We start from the raw sequence: 17944 nt of genomic DNA, 5'->3' as shown, positions 1-17944 counted from the left end.
TCTTTAAGGCCAGAAGAATTCCTTCATGATTGCCCCTATTTTGCATTGTGGTCACTGGATACTGTAGTAAGCATGACTTCTCCAAACCTCATCTTGGATATTTTGGTACATGAGAGGAGTCTGAGTCGAGGAGTTCCTCCTTCTTATCCACCACCTGAGCAGTTTTTTAATCCAAGCACCTATAGCTTTGGTAGGTATTTCACTGCTTTTGATAGTGATAAGCCTAAACTGAGGTCAAATACCATTTCTTGGTTCTCTTGTTCATTGTTTGTTACTTAAAAACTAAATGAAACCCCTGCAAACCCTACTCGGGTTGTGTTGTACTAACAAGGTGTTTAATATTGTGAAACATACCTGACAGTTGCTGAGTTTTGGTGCTCTTGCAATGTAGCCTGTGAAGTGGTGATGGTTATAAAATGAAATTACTTTGAACTGGAGCCAAAGTACAGCACCTTGGTAGCGTTAGAGGTGAAATTTCTACATTCAGTAATTATTTAAAAAAAAACAACTTAAAGCGAAGAACGCGGGAACTGTTAGAAATTTCCAGATGCCACTGCTTAAACAATATAAACTGCTCATAACTGTGAGAGTGTGGACTATTGTTAAATGTTCATTGTTTCTGCAGATGGTACGTGCTTGCTGAACTCCGGAGTTGTTCACATGACTTGCACTGGCTTCCAGAAGGAGGTGATCTTTTACTGTATTTTTGTGGAGAATGTCAAGAGAGATACCTTTTTGAAGTTGCACTGCTTTCAGTGTCAGAGACCATTTTATACTCATTCTGCTCATCTACATGCATAATTGCAATTATATCCCGCCACTTCTGTGTAAATGGTAATGTTTTAGGTCCACTCTTGGGACTGTAAATCTACCATTGTCTCCTGCGTAAGGCATAATCAGTGATTGAATGTCTAGAAAGTTACACAGCAGTGGTATTGGAGCAAGAACAAAAATATACAAGTCAGGAAAAGCTGTTACTACTTTATTGCTCTCCAGTCAAACTGCCTACATAGTCTGGAGTTAGGGTTTTGATCCCTGATTAACTTGAAAAAGGAGGACAGAACGGAGAAAATGAAAAGCTATTTATCTGTTTCAGAAGAAATGGATTTTTTTTTCTCCCAAACTTGGCAAAATTGTAACTTCTAAGGCACTGTGCAGCTTGTGACAAATAATGTTGACTTAAGTTTCAGCTCTCTAAATATTTCCCATGTAAATCAGCTTCTGCACAAACAAGCAGAGAAAGGATCTTCCAGAGTGTGTCATTTCAAGTTGTGTCTTAGTGTTAGCTTATATAGGATGTGTTTTGTATTGGTATTCGGGGGAAAAGGAAGGCCTGTGTCTTGACAGAGAATTATAAACTGTAACTGTTAGTTTGGCTGCCATCTTTATGTCTTTACTATGACTTTACTCTGTCTTTACTATAAATTATACTATAGCTACTATAGTATCTATATTAATGTATATATAATATGTAGAATACTATAGACTTCACTAAAGGTTTTCTGTAGTCTTTACTGTGACTCTACATAGTAATGCTTACTCGGCTTGCTAACATAAAGCATGTTACTGATGCAAGCTTTCTGACAGTTTAAGGGAACATTTAGATTATTGCTCTTAGTGATTATCCTTTGTGATTGAATAATAATGCTGTCTTAATCTGTCATTTCTGACTGATGTTTCAGACCTTGAATTTTTTAAGGAAGTCTGGTCCTTCAATAAGCGAAGCCATTCATGACAGCTACAACAGGTGTCTTGTAGCTGGCTTGCTGTCTCCAAGACTAGTTGACGTCCAGCCATCCAGTTTGAGTCAGGTGGGTTTATATCGGGGAATGAAGGGGGAAAGACATCTGTGTTGTCTGACAGGTCCGTAGAGGCTACAAGACACAATAATCATCTGATTTTCTTATTATTTGCAAGTTGCATTAAAATGTAGGTGTTGGCTTTAGTTAGCAGAAGTAGTAGTGTTTTTAGATCTGAACTACTGAGTTTGATTGGTAACAGCCCTAACAGAGCTGTCTTTAGAGACACATTCTCTTATTTCTCTGCTACAGATACGCACAAGGAAGTGTCGGTCAGTGCTGGTCACGTGTAACGTAAAGCATCTTTCCCTCAGAACAACCTTTGTCCCTGTCAGTTTCTCAGGGCGTGAGGTTCCATGCAGTAGCTGACAATGGGTGCATCTTGCTTGGATGTGAGCTATTGCAAACACCAGCTTGCTGCACCGTACATGATCATTTGCTTCCAAGGAAGTGGGCTCTGGTAACAGTTACCATTGCTAGCTCTACCTGACAGTTTCATCACTGCTTCCCCTCATTTTCCCTTCATCAGTAGGGTCTTCTGCATCCTCTCATAGCAGATCTTCACCTCTGTAGCCTTTGTGTTGTGCTACAGTAGCCCAATTTACTGCTCTTAGTCTGCCCTCTTGTTGCTGCAAGACCTTTATCACCTTTATCTGATGAAGTCCACCACCTGCTATCTGCTTTATCCCACAATAGTGATGTCACCTGCCTGTTAGAGGTTTTCCATCTGCAGTGCACCAACCTTTCTCTCTCCGAAGGGTTTCATGAGAGATGGAGCCTTTGTGATGAGCAGCCCATCTTCACCTGGGCAGGATCTAAGCTAAATTGTCAGCTAGTCATCATACAGCAGAGCAATTAGGAGGAAGGGGAGAGCAGTCTTCCCACTGCCCTCATCTTCCCATCTACTGGATTTTTCACCAGATTTGTGGAAGCGCGTTAGGGCAAACAACAGTTCTGCACAGTGTGGTAGCTAAAATGCATTTCTTGGCAAGTTGACCTAGCTGGTAGACTGCTTATTTTGCAAGCCTGAGGTAGACTCTTGCATTCAAATTTGATGTTCTGCTGTCAACTCCAGCTTGGAAATAATTTGGGAAATCAAGAAATTTTTTAATAACCTTTGGTGAATTGTGACCATATCGTTCAGAGACTTCCTATCCATTTGAGCAGAGATTTCTTTCAAATGTTATGAAGGCAAATTTCAGTATTAGGAGCAAGAAGCTTAGTTTGGTTTTGTTTGCCACAGTAAGTAGTATTTGGTGCGTTTCCTTGTCTGAGACCCGTTCTCAGAAAAAGATGGAAATAGCACACCTGTATTCTGATATGTAAAAATGGCTTTGAATGTAATGATTTTATTTAGAAGGGAAAGATACTTTTGAATGTGTTTAAAAAGCCAACCAACAAACAAAAAAAAAAACAAAAAGAAAAAAAGTAAAATTTTACGAAGGATCAGCTCATTTGAGAGAACTATCAGAACACTGGCTGAAATAAGCTACTACTTAACTATCACCTGCCTGTGCATACCTGTTTGTTATCCTTCTCAAGGACTGCTGCTGCACTGGAAAACAGTGTTGGAACAACTTAAAATTTAAACCTGTTAGAATTTAAATGTTTCACTTCTTTTCTGCTTTTTTAGAAAGTTATAACTTCATGTTTTGGGTGTCAGAACTGCTTCATGTCTTCATAGTCCAGAAAGGTGCTTGACCTTAGCTTCACTGTTTCCACACAAACAGGGGATTAATTCGGTCCCTTTCATACATTGCTGGTGGCAGACGCCCATGCACAAAACGCAGAGAGGGTGTTAGCAGAGGGTGTTACTGCAAATAGTTACTTGCACACACTTTTCCAAGTTCCAATTATGTAAGATTCTCATTTTATTTTGTCTGTTACGTTTAGGAGGAGCAGCTAGAAGCGGTATTGTCAGCTGCTGTCCAGTCAGGTTCTTTAGAACTTCTGACTGGATGCATTAAGCATTGGACATCTGAAGGTAATCCTGCTTACATTGGTTTTGTGTTATATGTTTTTTAGTTTGAAACTGTTGATTCATTTATTTTTTGTTTCCTTTTTTTTAAAGAGCAGCCAAGTTCTGCTGCTAATTTACGGTTTGTTCTTGAGTGGACATGGAACAAAGTGATCCATACAAAAGAGGAATTTGACCAGATATGTGAGTACTGGTGTAGTCATTCAGCAAACATAAAATTGTTCTTTCTAATTGAGCTTATCCAGTAATCTGCTGGTATACAACCTTGCACGCAGTTCTTTTAAGTATACTTCGAAAATCTGAAATTTCTCTGCAGGCTGGTGATTTTGTATTTGTTCTTGAACAGGTATTCCACTGTTTGATGGCTCTTGCAACTTCATTGACCCGCAGACACTACAGTCCTTACAGCACTGCCAGTTGCTTTTGAGCAACCTTAGTACAGTCTTAACCTGTTTTCTAACAGAAGCACAAGAGCTTACTGAGAAAGGTTTGTAATAGTATTACTAAGTCTTTGGTATGTTTCATTAAGATTTGGGGTTATGCTTAGGTTTTAAGTGTGGAAACGTGAGCTTTTGTTATTTTTGATTATTAGAAGACGGTCAAATTTAGCTAGGAGAAGGGGCTTAAATCTGCAAGGTTGGGTTCAGGGAAGTAGTTTGTTGTGGAGTTCTCGCAAGTGGGCAGGGGAGGCTGCATTCTACATTCTGCAAGAAGCTATGTAGGCAACTGGGTTGAAATTACAGCAATCGAATGCGGTGATGCTGAACGCTATTCTTTTTAATTTTTATCTAGCAATTTTTAATCACATGGAAATATTGTATTGCAAATTAGTAGAAATTATAAAGGAAGCATAAATGAGTACCTTGTAAAGTTACTTGAGTTTCTATATATTTTTAAATTATAAATTGTTCTTAGCATATTGAGGAAAAAAATTACTACTTTGTTATAGTAAAAATCTCTACTACGTGAAAAACAAATATCTTACTCATTAGTGTATTTAATAGCTCAGTCTTTATTTTTTCCTTATTATTTTAACCTTTAGTGAATCTGGCTCTTTGGAGAGGTTGGTTTTAGTTCTGATGGTGACTCTGAGTTTTTTGTTCAAATAAGAAAGTGATACAGAGTGAAAAATAGAAAGTATAAAAATAACATGGTAGAAATCTTTGTCTTTACATTTAGTCTGAGGTAGGGAGTTCTGTAAAAATGAAAGGAGTTGCATTACCAAAATAATCCTGTGCCTTTTTTCAGGTTTTGCAGACTTGACAAATAAGCAGGTGGTAACTAGCCTCATTTCTTTGTATGCCCAAGTGGTCATCTGGTTCTGTCGATCCAGTCTCCTTCCAGAGGGTTTAGGTAAGCGTAAACTGTTAATACATGTGTAACAAGGAGACTGTCCGGTAAGTGATTCCTGTGTACACATGCTTAGACAGTAAGTCGTGTGGGTTCAGTGACAATATGTGCTGAAGTTCTGTTGGTGAAACTGGGATTTTACTATTTTTTCAAATGGTGTAGAATAGTGGAAGCAGTTTTTCTTGGATGTTTTTTAGAAGGAACAATAAGCCTCTTGACTTCAAGGAGTTGCTTGTGTCCCCAGCACAAGTATATTTGTGATTTTGATCAAATAACTGTTAAAAAATCAATACTGGAGTGCTTGTTTTTACAATAAAAGCATTACCTGCATGTTTTGTTGAACTTCTTGTTTATTGCTTGAGGAAGAAATACACCTTGGAAATTCTTCTTTATTTGGGTGGATTATAAATTCTGTTGTCAGCCGTAATTGTCTTACAGATGCTTACATGACATGTTGAAAAAAACATTCCCTTTGAGAATTGTTAAGGTTTTTTTTATAGTGAACTTCAGCTTACACTACATGTTCTGAATGCTACATCAACTGTAAACTTGAAAGGGTGCTCAAGGCAAGAAGATATTGAGTCTTGTGTCTTACATCTCTTAGCAAAGGCAGAAATGGGATTGGCTTCTTTCAGAGTCTGAGGCTTCTTGATGCTTAGCTTGTATGATTTCTGTCTTTTTAGTCAAGAGTTTTAGTTTAAAATGTGATATTACTTCTTTAACTTGCTTTTACTTTTTTGCCTGTAGATGATGCTATGCATTTGTCTAGACCTTTCTACAATTATCCTCTGATTCAGAGCTACTATACTGGTCATCGACAGAAACTTGAACATTTCTCAAGGTAAGCCTTACAGGAAAACTCTAGAACACTTCCACTGTAAATTTAGCAGAACTGTATGGCTTTTTTTATCAGTAATAAAGTGTTTGCTGTGCTTAATGCATTTTCTGGTAGTACTCCTGAGTGATGCATGTGTTCTCTTGAGCACAGAGGTTACTTTCCTATGTTAAAATGTATATATATACTTCTACTTAGTACCATTAGTTGATATCATTTTTTTGGTAGCGTCCTTAATTTACTGGCTAATTGGTATAATTTGTTACCACTGAAAAAGATCATGTGATTAACATTAAAGTCCCTTCCAGATGAACGCACTCTTTACAGGGCTAGCTTACCAGCATAGAGGTGATATGCCCTGGATTAAATGATAATAGTTTTTTCTTTGGAAATTATACTGAAAACTAAATAAAGACTTGAAGAAGCTTAGGCTATGGCACTGTGAGCAAGGTGAAGGTGGAAGCTGCAGTGTATTATGTATTGACTTTAAAGTTCATCTTGCATAGCTTGCCTCTCAAGTAACTTACTTAGAGGCTTGTGTGTTGCGTAGAAGCATACAACCTCTGGTGTGCTTGTTCTGCTTTTTATCATCGTATTAAAGGGTAGCGTCACAGCAGAAGACTGTGATGGACTTCTGAAGAAAGTTCAGCCAGCCGTAATTGTACTGTATGTGTACAGAAACGTGAATGCCGCTGAAGGAGGATACTGAAATTTACCTGTATGCTCATCTTTCTGAAAACAACTTTTCAGGAACAAAAGTGAGATGCTGAGAACAAAATCTGAAATTTCCATTATGTTGTCTCAGAGCTGTGTATTGAAACACTCCAATTTGAGGCTTTAGATTCATGATAAAGAATAGACCTGCTGTTTTGAGAATGTTAGGTTTCCTCTGTTAGGCAGTATGAGAGTGGTTATTTCTGACACTTAAAACATTTGTTTACGCTTCCTTGTTATTACAACAAAAAACAAAATCTGGAAACGAAAGGGTCATTGCAACTTTTCCTTTAGTAAGAGAGCTTTCAGGATTTCTGTTTTGAAGTCCTTTAATAATGTGATCTAACTAACTTCTTTCATCTGACTCAAATTTCCTTTTTGTGCATTCCAAGTCATAATCATGCCTTTGTATGCGTGTTACTTTCTTTGACTCATGGGAGCTTTTTTTTTTTTTTCGTTTTGACTGGAGGAAATCTGTTTCCCTGAGAGGCTGGAATTAGTGTTTTACTCTGTCCCAATCCTTGCTACCTTTTGTTCCAGAGGAAAATGGGATTCTGACTGCTTGATGATTGATGGAATGGTTTCCCAGTTAGGAGACCAGGTTGAGAAGTTGTGGCGGAGGGATGAAGGAGGAACAGGGAAATACCCACCTGCTAGTTTACATGTGAGTGTTATGGTCACTGAAAACAACAGCAGAATTCCACAAAACCCCGCCCAAAAGCCAGTGATTTGTGAAAGACTGGAGTTTTTAAAAAAAATCTAAATTTTTCATTTCAGGCACTGCTGGATCTCTATTTGCTAGAAAGCATTGAAGAAAGCTACAAACATGCGATTGTATCCTTTCTAGTTGTTTTTATTACACCTTCAGTGTACGAACATAAATATTCTTAAATGTTTGTCACCTGTGTGTTTAATAGCCTCCTTTAATTTATGCTTCAAACACAATGCAAGCCACAGCATTTAATTTAGAATGAAGTTGTAGGCAGAAGCATTGTTTTATTTTCGTACTGTGGATTTGTTATGATTTCTTGTTTATGTTTTGTTGCAGTCCTTTCTGATATTTGAAAACAGATTTACTAATAAATGTTAAATATAAAGAACACTCTTAATTTTTCTCAAAATCTAACACTGTTTTAAATTTTTTTAAAGCACCTATATCTGTAGGTACACTAAAATGCTCTGCTTCAGAGCAAAAGGGTTTCTAACAGTGGTTCACCAGTACCTGATCTTTGCCAAAACCATCCATTTTCCAGAACAGCTAACAGTGCTTGCTTTTGTTTTGTAAAAATGCAGGCACACAATTAATAAACACAGAAGTCATTGGGCAGAAACTTAATTTTTAAGCTGCTGAAATATACGGAAGTGCTTTGGTTGGTTGTTGCCTTACCCCAGAGGGGAGCCTGGAGAGCAAGTGGTTTTAAAACTGTTATACCCCAGAGCTGTATTCCGAGAGCATGTCCCTAAAAATGGGTGTCAAGAGAAAATGACACTACCAATGAGTGGTCTGCATACTGTTTTGAGTCTGGTCTTAGTGATTCAGAGCTAAGTTGTATTGTAAGGACACCATGATTGATGTTGTTTTGGAAATTGACATGTTCTGGAAATGAGGAAAAAAACCAAGTGTAGAATTTGGTTGCTTTAATAATTAAGCATTGGATGCTCAAATCTTTTGAGTGTCCAACTGGTAGCTCCACTGACCAAAGTGGGAACCTGAGTTTATAACTGAAGTGTTTCAATAGGTAAAATTAACCTTTTTGAGTGCCTTACAGAAATCAAGTATCTGTAATCTGGCTTTTTATTCAGAATGCAATATTGTGGTTAGGGTCCGACTGTCTTCAGGTTATAGTAGCTTAAAATGGCAAGACTAGTAAATTCATATTTCCCGCTTCCTACCATTTTTATATTCTTTCATTGTGTTTTTCTACAGATTAAGTGATAAATTTTTGGTCTTACAAATTTATTAGCCTTAATTAGATACTTGATATCAGACAATTTACCTGCTGCTAGACATCATGCATTCCTTTCCGAATAAAACAGAAACTTCAATTGACTCCTTCCCAACAGCCTTTGCCATCCCTTGGGGTCTTGTTAAGCTTATTCAAGGTTTCTGGCTTCTAGATCACAATGATTATGAAGTAAGTATGTTGCAGTTAGACTTAGATTACAGTACAAAGCTGTAATCTGTAAAATGATTTAATAAAATCAGCGCTTGTATAACGGGTGCTAAAAAATTCAAAGCTTTTTTGTAATGCTGCCGCAACATCTTCAGCAGTAAGTTATGATTTGAAATTTTGATTTAATTATTTTGAAAGGAAATTGATTAAAACAAAGGAGAAATCTGTGTTAATAATGCTTGATATTTGAGTTTTCAAAGCTATCAGTTTATGTTGTTTCAGCAGACCAGTTGAGCACTTTCTCAAAACCAGTGTTTTAGGAACTTTTAATATTAAAACTATGATCATAGCAGCAAGATTTGAGATCGAAGACTGCAAAAGGGACTTTTCAACCTAATTCATGCTCTTTTTGATGCTGAAGGTTGTTCTTTGCCTATCACGATGTTAATATAATGTAATTGGGAGAGCAACTTTTATTTAGTAATGGATTTATAAAAAGTGTTGTTTGTATACCAGCATGTGCTTCACCTAGAAAAGTGAATTACTCCTTTTCAAACGCTCACTTTAGTCTGTATGGCTAATGGATTTTTTTTCTCTGCAAACACTTAAGATTTTTTATTTATATGTCCTGTACAGAGTATTTCATTAGGTAGTCATATCAGTTTATTTAACACACATTCACCCTTACTTAAGAAACTTTGGAATATTTATTTTTTTCACATGTGTGTATGTATATGTCGTAATAAACCTGATCTCTAACTTCTACAGAACGCACTGGCCCTGCTCTTTCATCCAGCTACAATGAAAACTGCATCGTGGCAACACATGAGAATTATTCAATGCCTCATGTGCCAAGGAGAGCATAGGCGAGCCCTCACATACATACAGATGATGAAGCCATCAATGTCAAGCAGTAGTGAAGTGCGGCTTTTCCTCACGGTGTTGTTGTCCAATAGGTAAAGAAATATATTCCACCATTTTGGAATTCAAATATTGCAAAAAGTGGAGAACAAATAATACAAAACACGATCCCCTAAATTTCCTTTAAACTTTGCCTGCAATGATTTGGGGGCATCTTTTTGCATATACTGTTAATATTCCTTTACATCTCAAAAAATTGATCACAGGTGCATGGTGGAGGCTTGGGGTCTGTTGCAGCAACACACCACCAAGTTAAACATGGAAGAGCTGTTAAAACACATGTATGAAATCTGTCAGGAGATGGGGCTCATGGAAGACTTGCTGAAGCTACCTTTCACAGACACTGAACAAGTAAGTGTGGACAAGAATAACTCATACTTGTCTCTTTGAAAAGAGAAGAGGCAGAATCATAACAGCTTTTGGAAATGTGTTACTTCTCACAGGAGTGTTTGGAGAAGTTTTTAAAGACCAATGCTGGCATTCAAAATCATGAATATCTTTTGGTCCACCACCTGCAGCGTGCCAACTATATCCCAGCACTGCAGCTGAATCAGTCAATGAATGTTAATCTTCCGGTAAGTGTAAAAATTCTGTCCAGTGTGCAAGTTTCTGTTAGGTGTTACTAACTGGTTTTGATAGTGCTCAATGAAAAGCCTGCTTTGTTTTTCATACTAGTTTTTGAAATACTAGAATAAGTTTCTATACCTTAAGTTACAGCTGAACTTGAAAGTTGAACAAAATATTTCGCTACTCCAAAGCTACTCTGAGAAGTTATAAATTACGTGTTACAGACCATTGTGAACTCCGCTTCAGAGCATTTGTTTGCATCTGAGGAATAAATCTGTATCTTTTCTATCAGCCAGTATTAACATTCAGTTATTCAGATACGTATGTTATGTTTGCTTTAGACTGTTGAAAGTTGTATCACTCGTTTCCGTGGAACGAAGAGTATGTTGTATGTCCTCTCTTTATCTTGCATGCAAGTATATTTTTCTAGGTGAGAGCAGTCTGGATGCCAGTCCACAGGTAAAATTTGTGTGGTGCTTTGGTTGGTTTTTTTTCATTTATTTATTTCCTCACATTACAGCCTGAGCTCTGCAGTTCCACAACTTTTCCTTTTACCACTTCTATGACAGAAGTTCTTGTCTAACTTCCATTTCTCAAAGTAGCCAGATGAAATTTTGTGTTAGGTGAACTTCTGTTACAAATCTGCGATACATTTGTTGTTTTCCAGAGTGATAGTTTTCCAGTGAATCAAACTTAAAAGGTGGTCTTGAAAGTTTTAGGTCCTGCATATGTCTGTAGGCAGCTTTTTCTTATACATTTTAATATTCACAAATTACGTGTTTTGTGCAACGTAATTTGGAGTTGTCCTGTATATTCAGTCATCTCGGACGTTGGTGTTTTATGCAAAACAAGGGAAGGCCTGCTAATTTGTAAACCATTTGGAAGTTGCAGGTGATAACAAGTGTATTAGCTTACAGTGCTTCAGAGTGCCAGAACTGTTTTAACTTATAACTTGCGAGTTCTATTATCTAGTCTTCCTTCCACTTTGCTAAAAATATCAAGTTGAATTGGTACGTGCTGATGGGTAGAGCTGTCTGCAGTTCTGGGTAGCACTTTCTGCAGTTCTGTGCAGTGGACGTATCTTACTATACCTGTAGAGGAAATTTATTCGCTAATTAGAAATAGCACAGATTGTTCTGCACCATGAACTTCTTATAAATAGTTAACTTTTTGTTTTACGCTTTTCATTTGTCAGAATGATCGTGATCCTTGCTTGAGAGAGAGAGCAGTTGCCAGAAATTCTATATTAGATCAATATGGCAAGATCCTTCCTAGAGTTCAAAGGAAGCTGGCTGCAGAGAGAGCCAGGCCTTACCATTTGCCTTCATCGGTCTTCAGAGAAGGTAATTTTTAGAGTGCCATGGACAACTAACCATCACTTTGATTACACAAGGCTTATATTTCTTCCCCTCTTGCTTTACAGTCTCAAGACCAAAGCCATTATCAACAGTAGCAAAACAAGCTAATGCGGGAAATGTACTTACAAGAGCAACTTTCATCAGTAATGTATTGTCCAAAATTGGAGAAGTGTGGGTAGAAAATCAGCAGAAACCCAGTTTCTCACAATATGATAGGTAAGCAGCCTTTTAAACAAAGTTTAGTCTTGAGCTGCATGTTTTCAGGGAAGAGACAGAGAAATCCATTTGAATTATGTTAGTGTTTCGGAGGGAAGGTGACATAAATAAAGCTTTGGCTTTTTTGTACATATGATTCTTAAATGTTATATAAGTAATATTTGGACAGAGATTTTCTGCTGTGGTAATCTTATTTATGCAAAGACATATTTACATGAGGGTAAATGTGTTTACAGAACTTAATATTGCTGAAACTAAAACTGTGATTACCACCAAGCTGTTGGTGTACAGATTTTGATAGACTTGATTGTGTGATCAAATAGTAATCTTATTCCACTTCCTGCCCAGTTTCTTCCGCCTTTGCTTTAAAATAGGCAGAACTATAAAGAGCAGAAAAGAGGCTAGTGGTTATCAGATGATTTCTCTACAGGTGGTATGGTCACATAGACTTGAGTTCTGGTATGTTTGGCCTTCAGGAGAGTGGAAGTCAGACTTACATTTTCCTTTTTAATTCTAGTCCTAGAGTTACAGAACCACTGGTCATAACGCACCGTCTCCCTGAGGCAGAGTTGCCTGATGCATTTGTTGGGACACCAGTTATAAAATCTTCACACAAATGTTCCAGGTACAGTATATCTACAGAAGGAGTATTTCAAAAACATGCTGCTTCTTCTAGTATATGTATGTATACAGTATATATATGTATGTGAGTGCATATACTGTCTGTGTTTGCAGAGTGTTCGGTTTGCATTTAGGTTAAAGGTTGTTAGGGTGCAAAGAAGTGGAGAATTTGAAACGGTGTCAGCATTGAAATGTAGATGAAATTTCTTCTGGTATGAAAATTACATCACTTGTGCCACTTAGAATTGGATTACTCTTGCCTCAGAGGCAGTGATCTAGGAAATAGTGACATGTAAAGAAACAACTAAAAATTAAGAAACGCCTCTAACTCGTTTGTGGGCCTGATACATCGCCCCAACAGTGAGGGTACACCTATATTTCTTGTTCATTGAATCTTTTTGATATGAATCATCTCAGATTTCTTGAATGCAACATGATTTTTTAAATGTATTTATTTCTTGTATTTTAAATTGTGTATCTTAACAGATTGCTGGATTTGGTGGTTCGTCCTCTTCCTTCATGTTCTGTGGCTCAGGGGGATAGCTGGCAGTCACCATGCAGAGCTTCTACTTCATTTGTGGCATCCAGCCCGCTGCAATCAAATATACATGGTTCCACCTCACAAAAGAATTTTTTAGGAGCATCAGGGCTGAATTTACTAGAGACTCCTCTTGTGGTTAAGGTTTGTATTTTAAAAAAAACAGTACCAACCAACAAAACCAAAAGCCTGGAAACTTTGTTTAAAACAAAACCACCAAAGTATTTAGCACAAACACTGTTGCATTCAAATTGTGGAGTATTTTCAGTATGCGTGTGGTTATTGTATATGCAGTCCTTTTGGAAGCAGTATGTTGGGAACAGTCTCAGAGAGGAAAAGTTTAGTTCTAAGTTAATTGCCGTGTTCATGTTGTCCCATAGCTTTGTGAAATACACTTGTTTTTATTGCATGGAACCAAGGAAGTTAAAATTGGACTTTTCAATATCCTTAGATACCTAAAGATGCAATTTGTAGCTTAACCGTCATGTTGAGAGCTCAGTAGCTCTGTGTAGTTTGACTTGCGTACCTACCAGCAAGGTGTATATGCTTCAGTTTCTTAATCTGGTTGAGTGAATGATGACAACGACAAAAATGGTTGAGAGAAACGACACTAATTTAATGTCAGTTAAGTGATGTCAGTCTGTGTTGAATTCAGTGATGACTTTTGCAGTAGTTTATCAATTATGTTAAACTGTATTTCCATTCACGGCCATCAAATTCTTATAATGCAAGGGAATAACAGTTGACTTGCTTACCTGAACAAAATAGTTGTGATCTCTCTGAATTACAACCTTTTTCTTATTTGATATTGTCCATATCGTTAAGCTAGTTCCATTATCTTCCTTTTAAACCCTTTCAGTACTGTAAAATCTTTTCTGAGCTGAGGTAAGCAGACCTGAATACTTCTAGATGAAGATGTGCAGGTATTTTTACGGCAGTGCCACTTAATTTAGTCTAGTGTGTGGATTGATTAATTAGTGAAAAACTAAGCTATCGCTGTTGCTTTGCTGATTGCCGTTTTGCATGGCAGTGTTTTCAGTCACTGTATCTGGGGTAACATTTGAAGCTGCAGGTATTTTAAAAGAGCAGTGTCAAAATTGCAGAAATTATCTAGATAACACTGCAGACAAGAATTCTATATCCTTGTTTCTTCAGGAAGTTAATTTGAAAAATAATGTTTTCTGTTTCATCACAAAAACCCCAAACCAACAACAACAACAAAAACCCCACCAAAAGAGTCATAAAAAGCATCGTTTTTTTATCATTAAGGTTTTTGTACGTTTGGAAAAAGAGCAGAGGCTAAACTTTGTCCTCTCTGCTTGTACAAATCCAGTTCGTAATTTAAACTAATAGCTTTGACAAGTGCAGCCTTCTGTTTTGAAGGTTTAACTGGTTTTAAATGAAATTTTTTATTTCTTTTCATAGCGAGCTAAGATTTTGGCCTCAGCTCCTTCTGGTTTTCCTGGGTTTACTCCTCAGTCTATTCTCAGATCCAGCCTTCGCACCACACCTCTAGCAACTCCCTCTGCGTCACCAGGGCGATCGGTTACTCCTCCTCTACGAGCAAAGGAGCCTAGAATATCTTTCAGGGAAGAGAACTCAAATGCAAAATGGACTGCTGGGGTAAGCTGGGTTGAAGGTAGTGATTTTTACATTTAAAAGGCTTTATAGACTGTGATTTAGATTTTTTTAAAAAGTTTTCAAAAACTCCTTATATTGAGAATTTGAATTGCAAATCAGAATGGCAGACTTGAATTTGGACAAGAAAGATTATGGTAGACCTTCTGTAAAATCATATGCCTGCAGGAACATGTTCATAAATAAAAGTCAGTGACCTTGGTGGTTGTTACTCAGGTGTTGTTAGGAGCTGTGTGCTAGCTTCCTGCTATACCTTTTCAAATGGCGGTGTGGCAGGAAGGTAAAGAACATAGGTTGAGCCAGTTGTTTGGGTTTGTTAAGCTTTGTGAATTAAGTATTTTTGAAAGCAATAAAACTCATGAGCTGCATTTACTTTCGGTCTCTGTTCGCAAGGCTAGGTTTACTTAAATTGTGGTAAAAGCAAGACTTCTGATGGAGAGAGCTGTGTTCTCTAGCCATAAAGTTACGAGTTTTGCTTCTCACCTTGCGCCAGGGATAGCATTCGTATAGTTGTCAAATTAAGTTGGTCCATGTAAAAGTTGCCTCTATCTACTCCTTTTGTTCTGTCAGTTGGATTCCCTGATTCAGCTCATCGTGCAGTTGCTGAATCAATGTACCAAAATCAGAGGCAGAGCAGGGCCATGCAGTAGTATCTACATGCACTATATATGTATATACATGCACTAGTATCTACATCTCCATATATGAAACTAAGAAATCTGGATTTATGATACCTTTTATTGTCCGTTATAAAGAACTACTCAATTGTAACAAGACACTCACTCTTATATGAAGTTCTTAATAATAATGCAGTTGCGGCCAGATTAACTTACTTGTTCCATGCTACAGGCATAGTGAACACTAAATATTTTAGTAGTGCAGGCAAGTTGAAACGGCAAGCATAAAAAAAGAGTAAAATCCTGAGTTATGATTTTAGGTATGCAGAGCTCCTTCTTGAAAACACAGTAGTGAACCCAATGAAGAGCCTTGAGATGACAGTATAAGCAAGCGCTTACAAGACCCACTTCATCTGAATTCCTCAAGGTCGTTGAAACTCAGTAGGCAGTCAAAAGCGTGATTAATTTTTACACTCAACTTTAAAAGTGAAGATGTGAATTAATTTTGTAGCACCTTGCTTAAGGTGACACTCGTAAAACTTACAAAATACTGCTATGTGTTCTTTTTTTGGTGTCTTGTTTTGACAAAAAGCATATGCATGTTATTGATTGTGAACTTTTTCTTTTTTTAAAAAAAAAGGTAACAGAAGATGATAAACCGTTGCCCGGAGCTTCATCTGAGCATCATTGTGGAGTAGTGGAGGATGCCTGGTCTGAAAGTAGAGATAAAACAACTCTGTTTACTCTGAGCTATCCTGAGGATCATCATGCTGAAATGGAAGAGTCTTTAGAAAGCATATCTGGAGATGGTCTGGAGAAAATGGATGTCAGCAAAGAAAATAGTAACTTCTCTGTTGTATCAGACCATACTACTTTGGAGTATCATGATGCAAAATCACCTGGTGATTTTGAAGATGATGTCATCTTTATAGCTGCTAAACCAGCTAATTCTTCCGCTGAAGAAACTGGCGATTTTCAAGAACTGGAGAAGGAGGAAGACAGTGACATTATTGAAAATAAACCTTCCCAGATAGAACAACCAGACTCATCAGAACTAAGAAAAGAAGCTGGTGTGTTTCATCCTATGATAACCTAAGTTTCTGAATTTTTCAAATATCTTCAAAGGTTAAATAGATGAGGAGTGCAGCATTTTAATGATGAGCGTTCTTGAGTGTCCTAGGCACTTCTTTGTCCTAGGCTTTTAAAATCGCTACTGTGTTTGAGTCCTCCTTTAGATATCCTGGGTATTATGAATATATACTGGGTTTGGCTGGCTGTAATTGTAGCTGAGAGGCAGCAGTGACTTGTGGGAGTTTTGAGAGGGATGCAAGTTGAAAACTTATGCTTCTGGTTATGTTTTGCAGGTATACCTTAGGCTGCAGGGTTTTTTACAGCAAGTTTACTGTATGGCTTGGTTTGACTAGATAGATTTATTTTTCTTTGGTTTTTTAACCACCTTATTAGTGCTCAGTTAAATAGTTTTCTTCTGGAAGTGAGTCTGCTTGTCTGCCTGCCTCTCGTTACAGCTTTCCTTGCTCATTTTGCTGGCTCAACAGCTTCTGCAGCCTTGTCCAAACCTAGTTCGGTTGGTCCTTGGTTATTCAGCTCTGTTCAACTCATTCAAGCCAATCCAGCTGCCGAGGATTTGTATGAGCAGGTCTGCTGGCAGATTAGAAGAGATGTAGCTCACTAGCTGTTAAGCAGTGATGAGCTGGGAATGAAAGTAGTGCAGGCACAGCTACGGAGTCACTATTTGCCAAACAAAGCTCAGTCTGTTCAGCTCTTTTTAAAAAGAGTTTGTTATTCCTGGGACAGGTATGCACATGTCACGAGTTCTTTGTCTGAGGTCTCGAAACAGTTTGTAGCAGTGAGTGTGTACTCCAGTGTCAGTGCCTCGTATGCATCCTGACTCAATCTGAAGTCTGAGGTGATTTTTAAGGATCCTGGAGAGTGGTTGTTGTATACTGAAGTTCTTCAGGTCTTTTTTTCTTTTTAAATAATGGGAGTGTCTAAATGCCTTACCTATTTTAGCTGCCTTGTATTTGGACAAGAAATTAAAGCTGCTTTTTATTTAAAATAATAAGGTACTAATTATTAAAGAATAAGCTTATAAAGAAGCTTCCTTATTGCTGGACTACGGTACAAACAGTTCTGTACAATTTCAGTAGTTTGGAGGCATTAGAGGGCAGTCAGTATAGCTCTTATTTGGCTGGAGCTAGTGAAATTATCCCAGTCCTGCATACTGTCTGCAAAGGTGATCTCTGGAGCTGGAGGAAGCAGGTAGTAGAAACAAAGGAAAGGAGGATGTTTCTAAAATTGAAACTGTTGAGATAACAAGTTAGCAAACAGTTGGGTTTCAACACCACCAGTTGACCATTAGAGGAAAGAATAAGGAAAGACCTTAGATGCATTCTTGTAGAACAGGGGAAATGGAGTCAAGAAAAGAAAGAAGCATTGCTGGAATGTGATAAATACCCAAAGAGAAAAAAAGAGAACTTCCTACCCAATTTTAAGGAGGGATATTTTCTGAATGTTTTATGTATTAGATTGGTAATGTACCAAATCTAGTGTGTAAACAGAGTATCGATGGTCATTTTGTTTTCTTGACTGAAATTATGCGTCAGACTTCTTGTTTATTTCAGACCTTCTGTGCCTGGTAGCATTGTTTTGTTAGATCA

General features: G+C 37.5%; 1 protein-coding gene across 3 annotated transcripts in view; it reads left to right on the top strand.

The window, feature by feature from the left end:
• Positions 1–17944, top strand: part of AHCTF1 (AT-hook containing transcription factor 1) — a 41703-nt gene that overhangs the window by 14747 nt on the left and 9012 nt on the right. For all 3 annotated transcript variants that reach the window (XM_055816199.1, XM_055816198.1, XM_013300171.3), the window contains exons 10-29: positions 9–190; positions 626–687; positions 1683–1811; positions 3693–3783; positions 3871–3960; positions 4124–4264; positions 5026–5130; positions 5875–5968; positions 7217–7340; positions 7454–7510; positions 8665–8811; positions 9559–9746; positions 9918–10062; positions 10155–10286; positions 11474–11621; positions 11702–11852; positions 12370–12477; positions 12960–13155; positions 14437–14634; positions 15907–16336. In XM_055816199.1, coding sequence (XP_055672174.1) covers positions 9–190; positions 626–687; positions 1683–1811; positions 3693–3783; positions 3871–3960; positions 4124–4264; positions 5026–5130; positions 5875–5968; positions 7217–7340; positions 7454–7510; positions 8665–8811; positions 9559–9746; positions 9918–10062; positions 10155–10286; positions 11474–11621; positions 11702–11852; positions 12370–12477; positions 12960–13155; positions 14437–14634; positions 15907–16336 — 2918 coding nt within the window. The remainder of the gene's footprint in view (positions 1–8; positions 191–625; positions 688–1682; positions 1812–3692; positions 3784–3870; positions 3961–4123; positions 4265–5025; positions 5131–5874; positions 5969–7216; positions 7341–7453; positions 7511–8664; positions 8812–9558; positions 9747–9917; positions 10063–10154; positions 10287–11473; positions 11622–11701; positions 11853–12369; positions 12478–12959; positions 13156–14436; positions 14635–15906; positions 16337–17944) is intronic.

This window comes from Falco peregrinus, chromosome 11, assembly GCF_023634155.1.
Source record: "Falco peregrinus isolate bFalPer1 chromosome 11, bFalPer1.pri, whole genome shotgun sequence".
In the NCBI taxonomy this organism is placed as follows: domain Eukaryota; kingdom Metazoa; phylum Chordata; class Aves; order Falconiformes; family Falconidae; genus Falco; species Falco peregrinus.
Note: the sequence above shows the minus strand (reverse complement) of the source record. Positions and strands in the feature narration are given on the sequence as shown.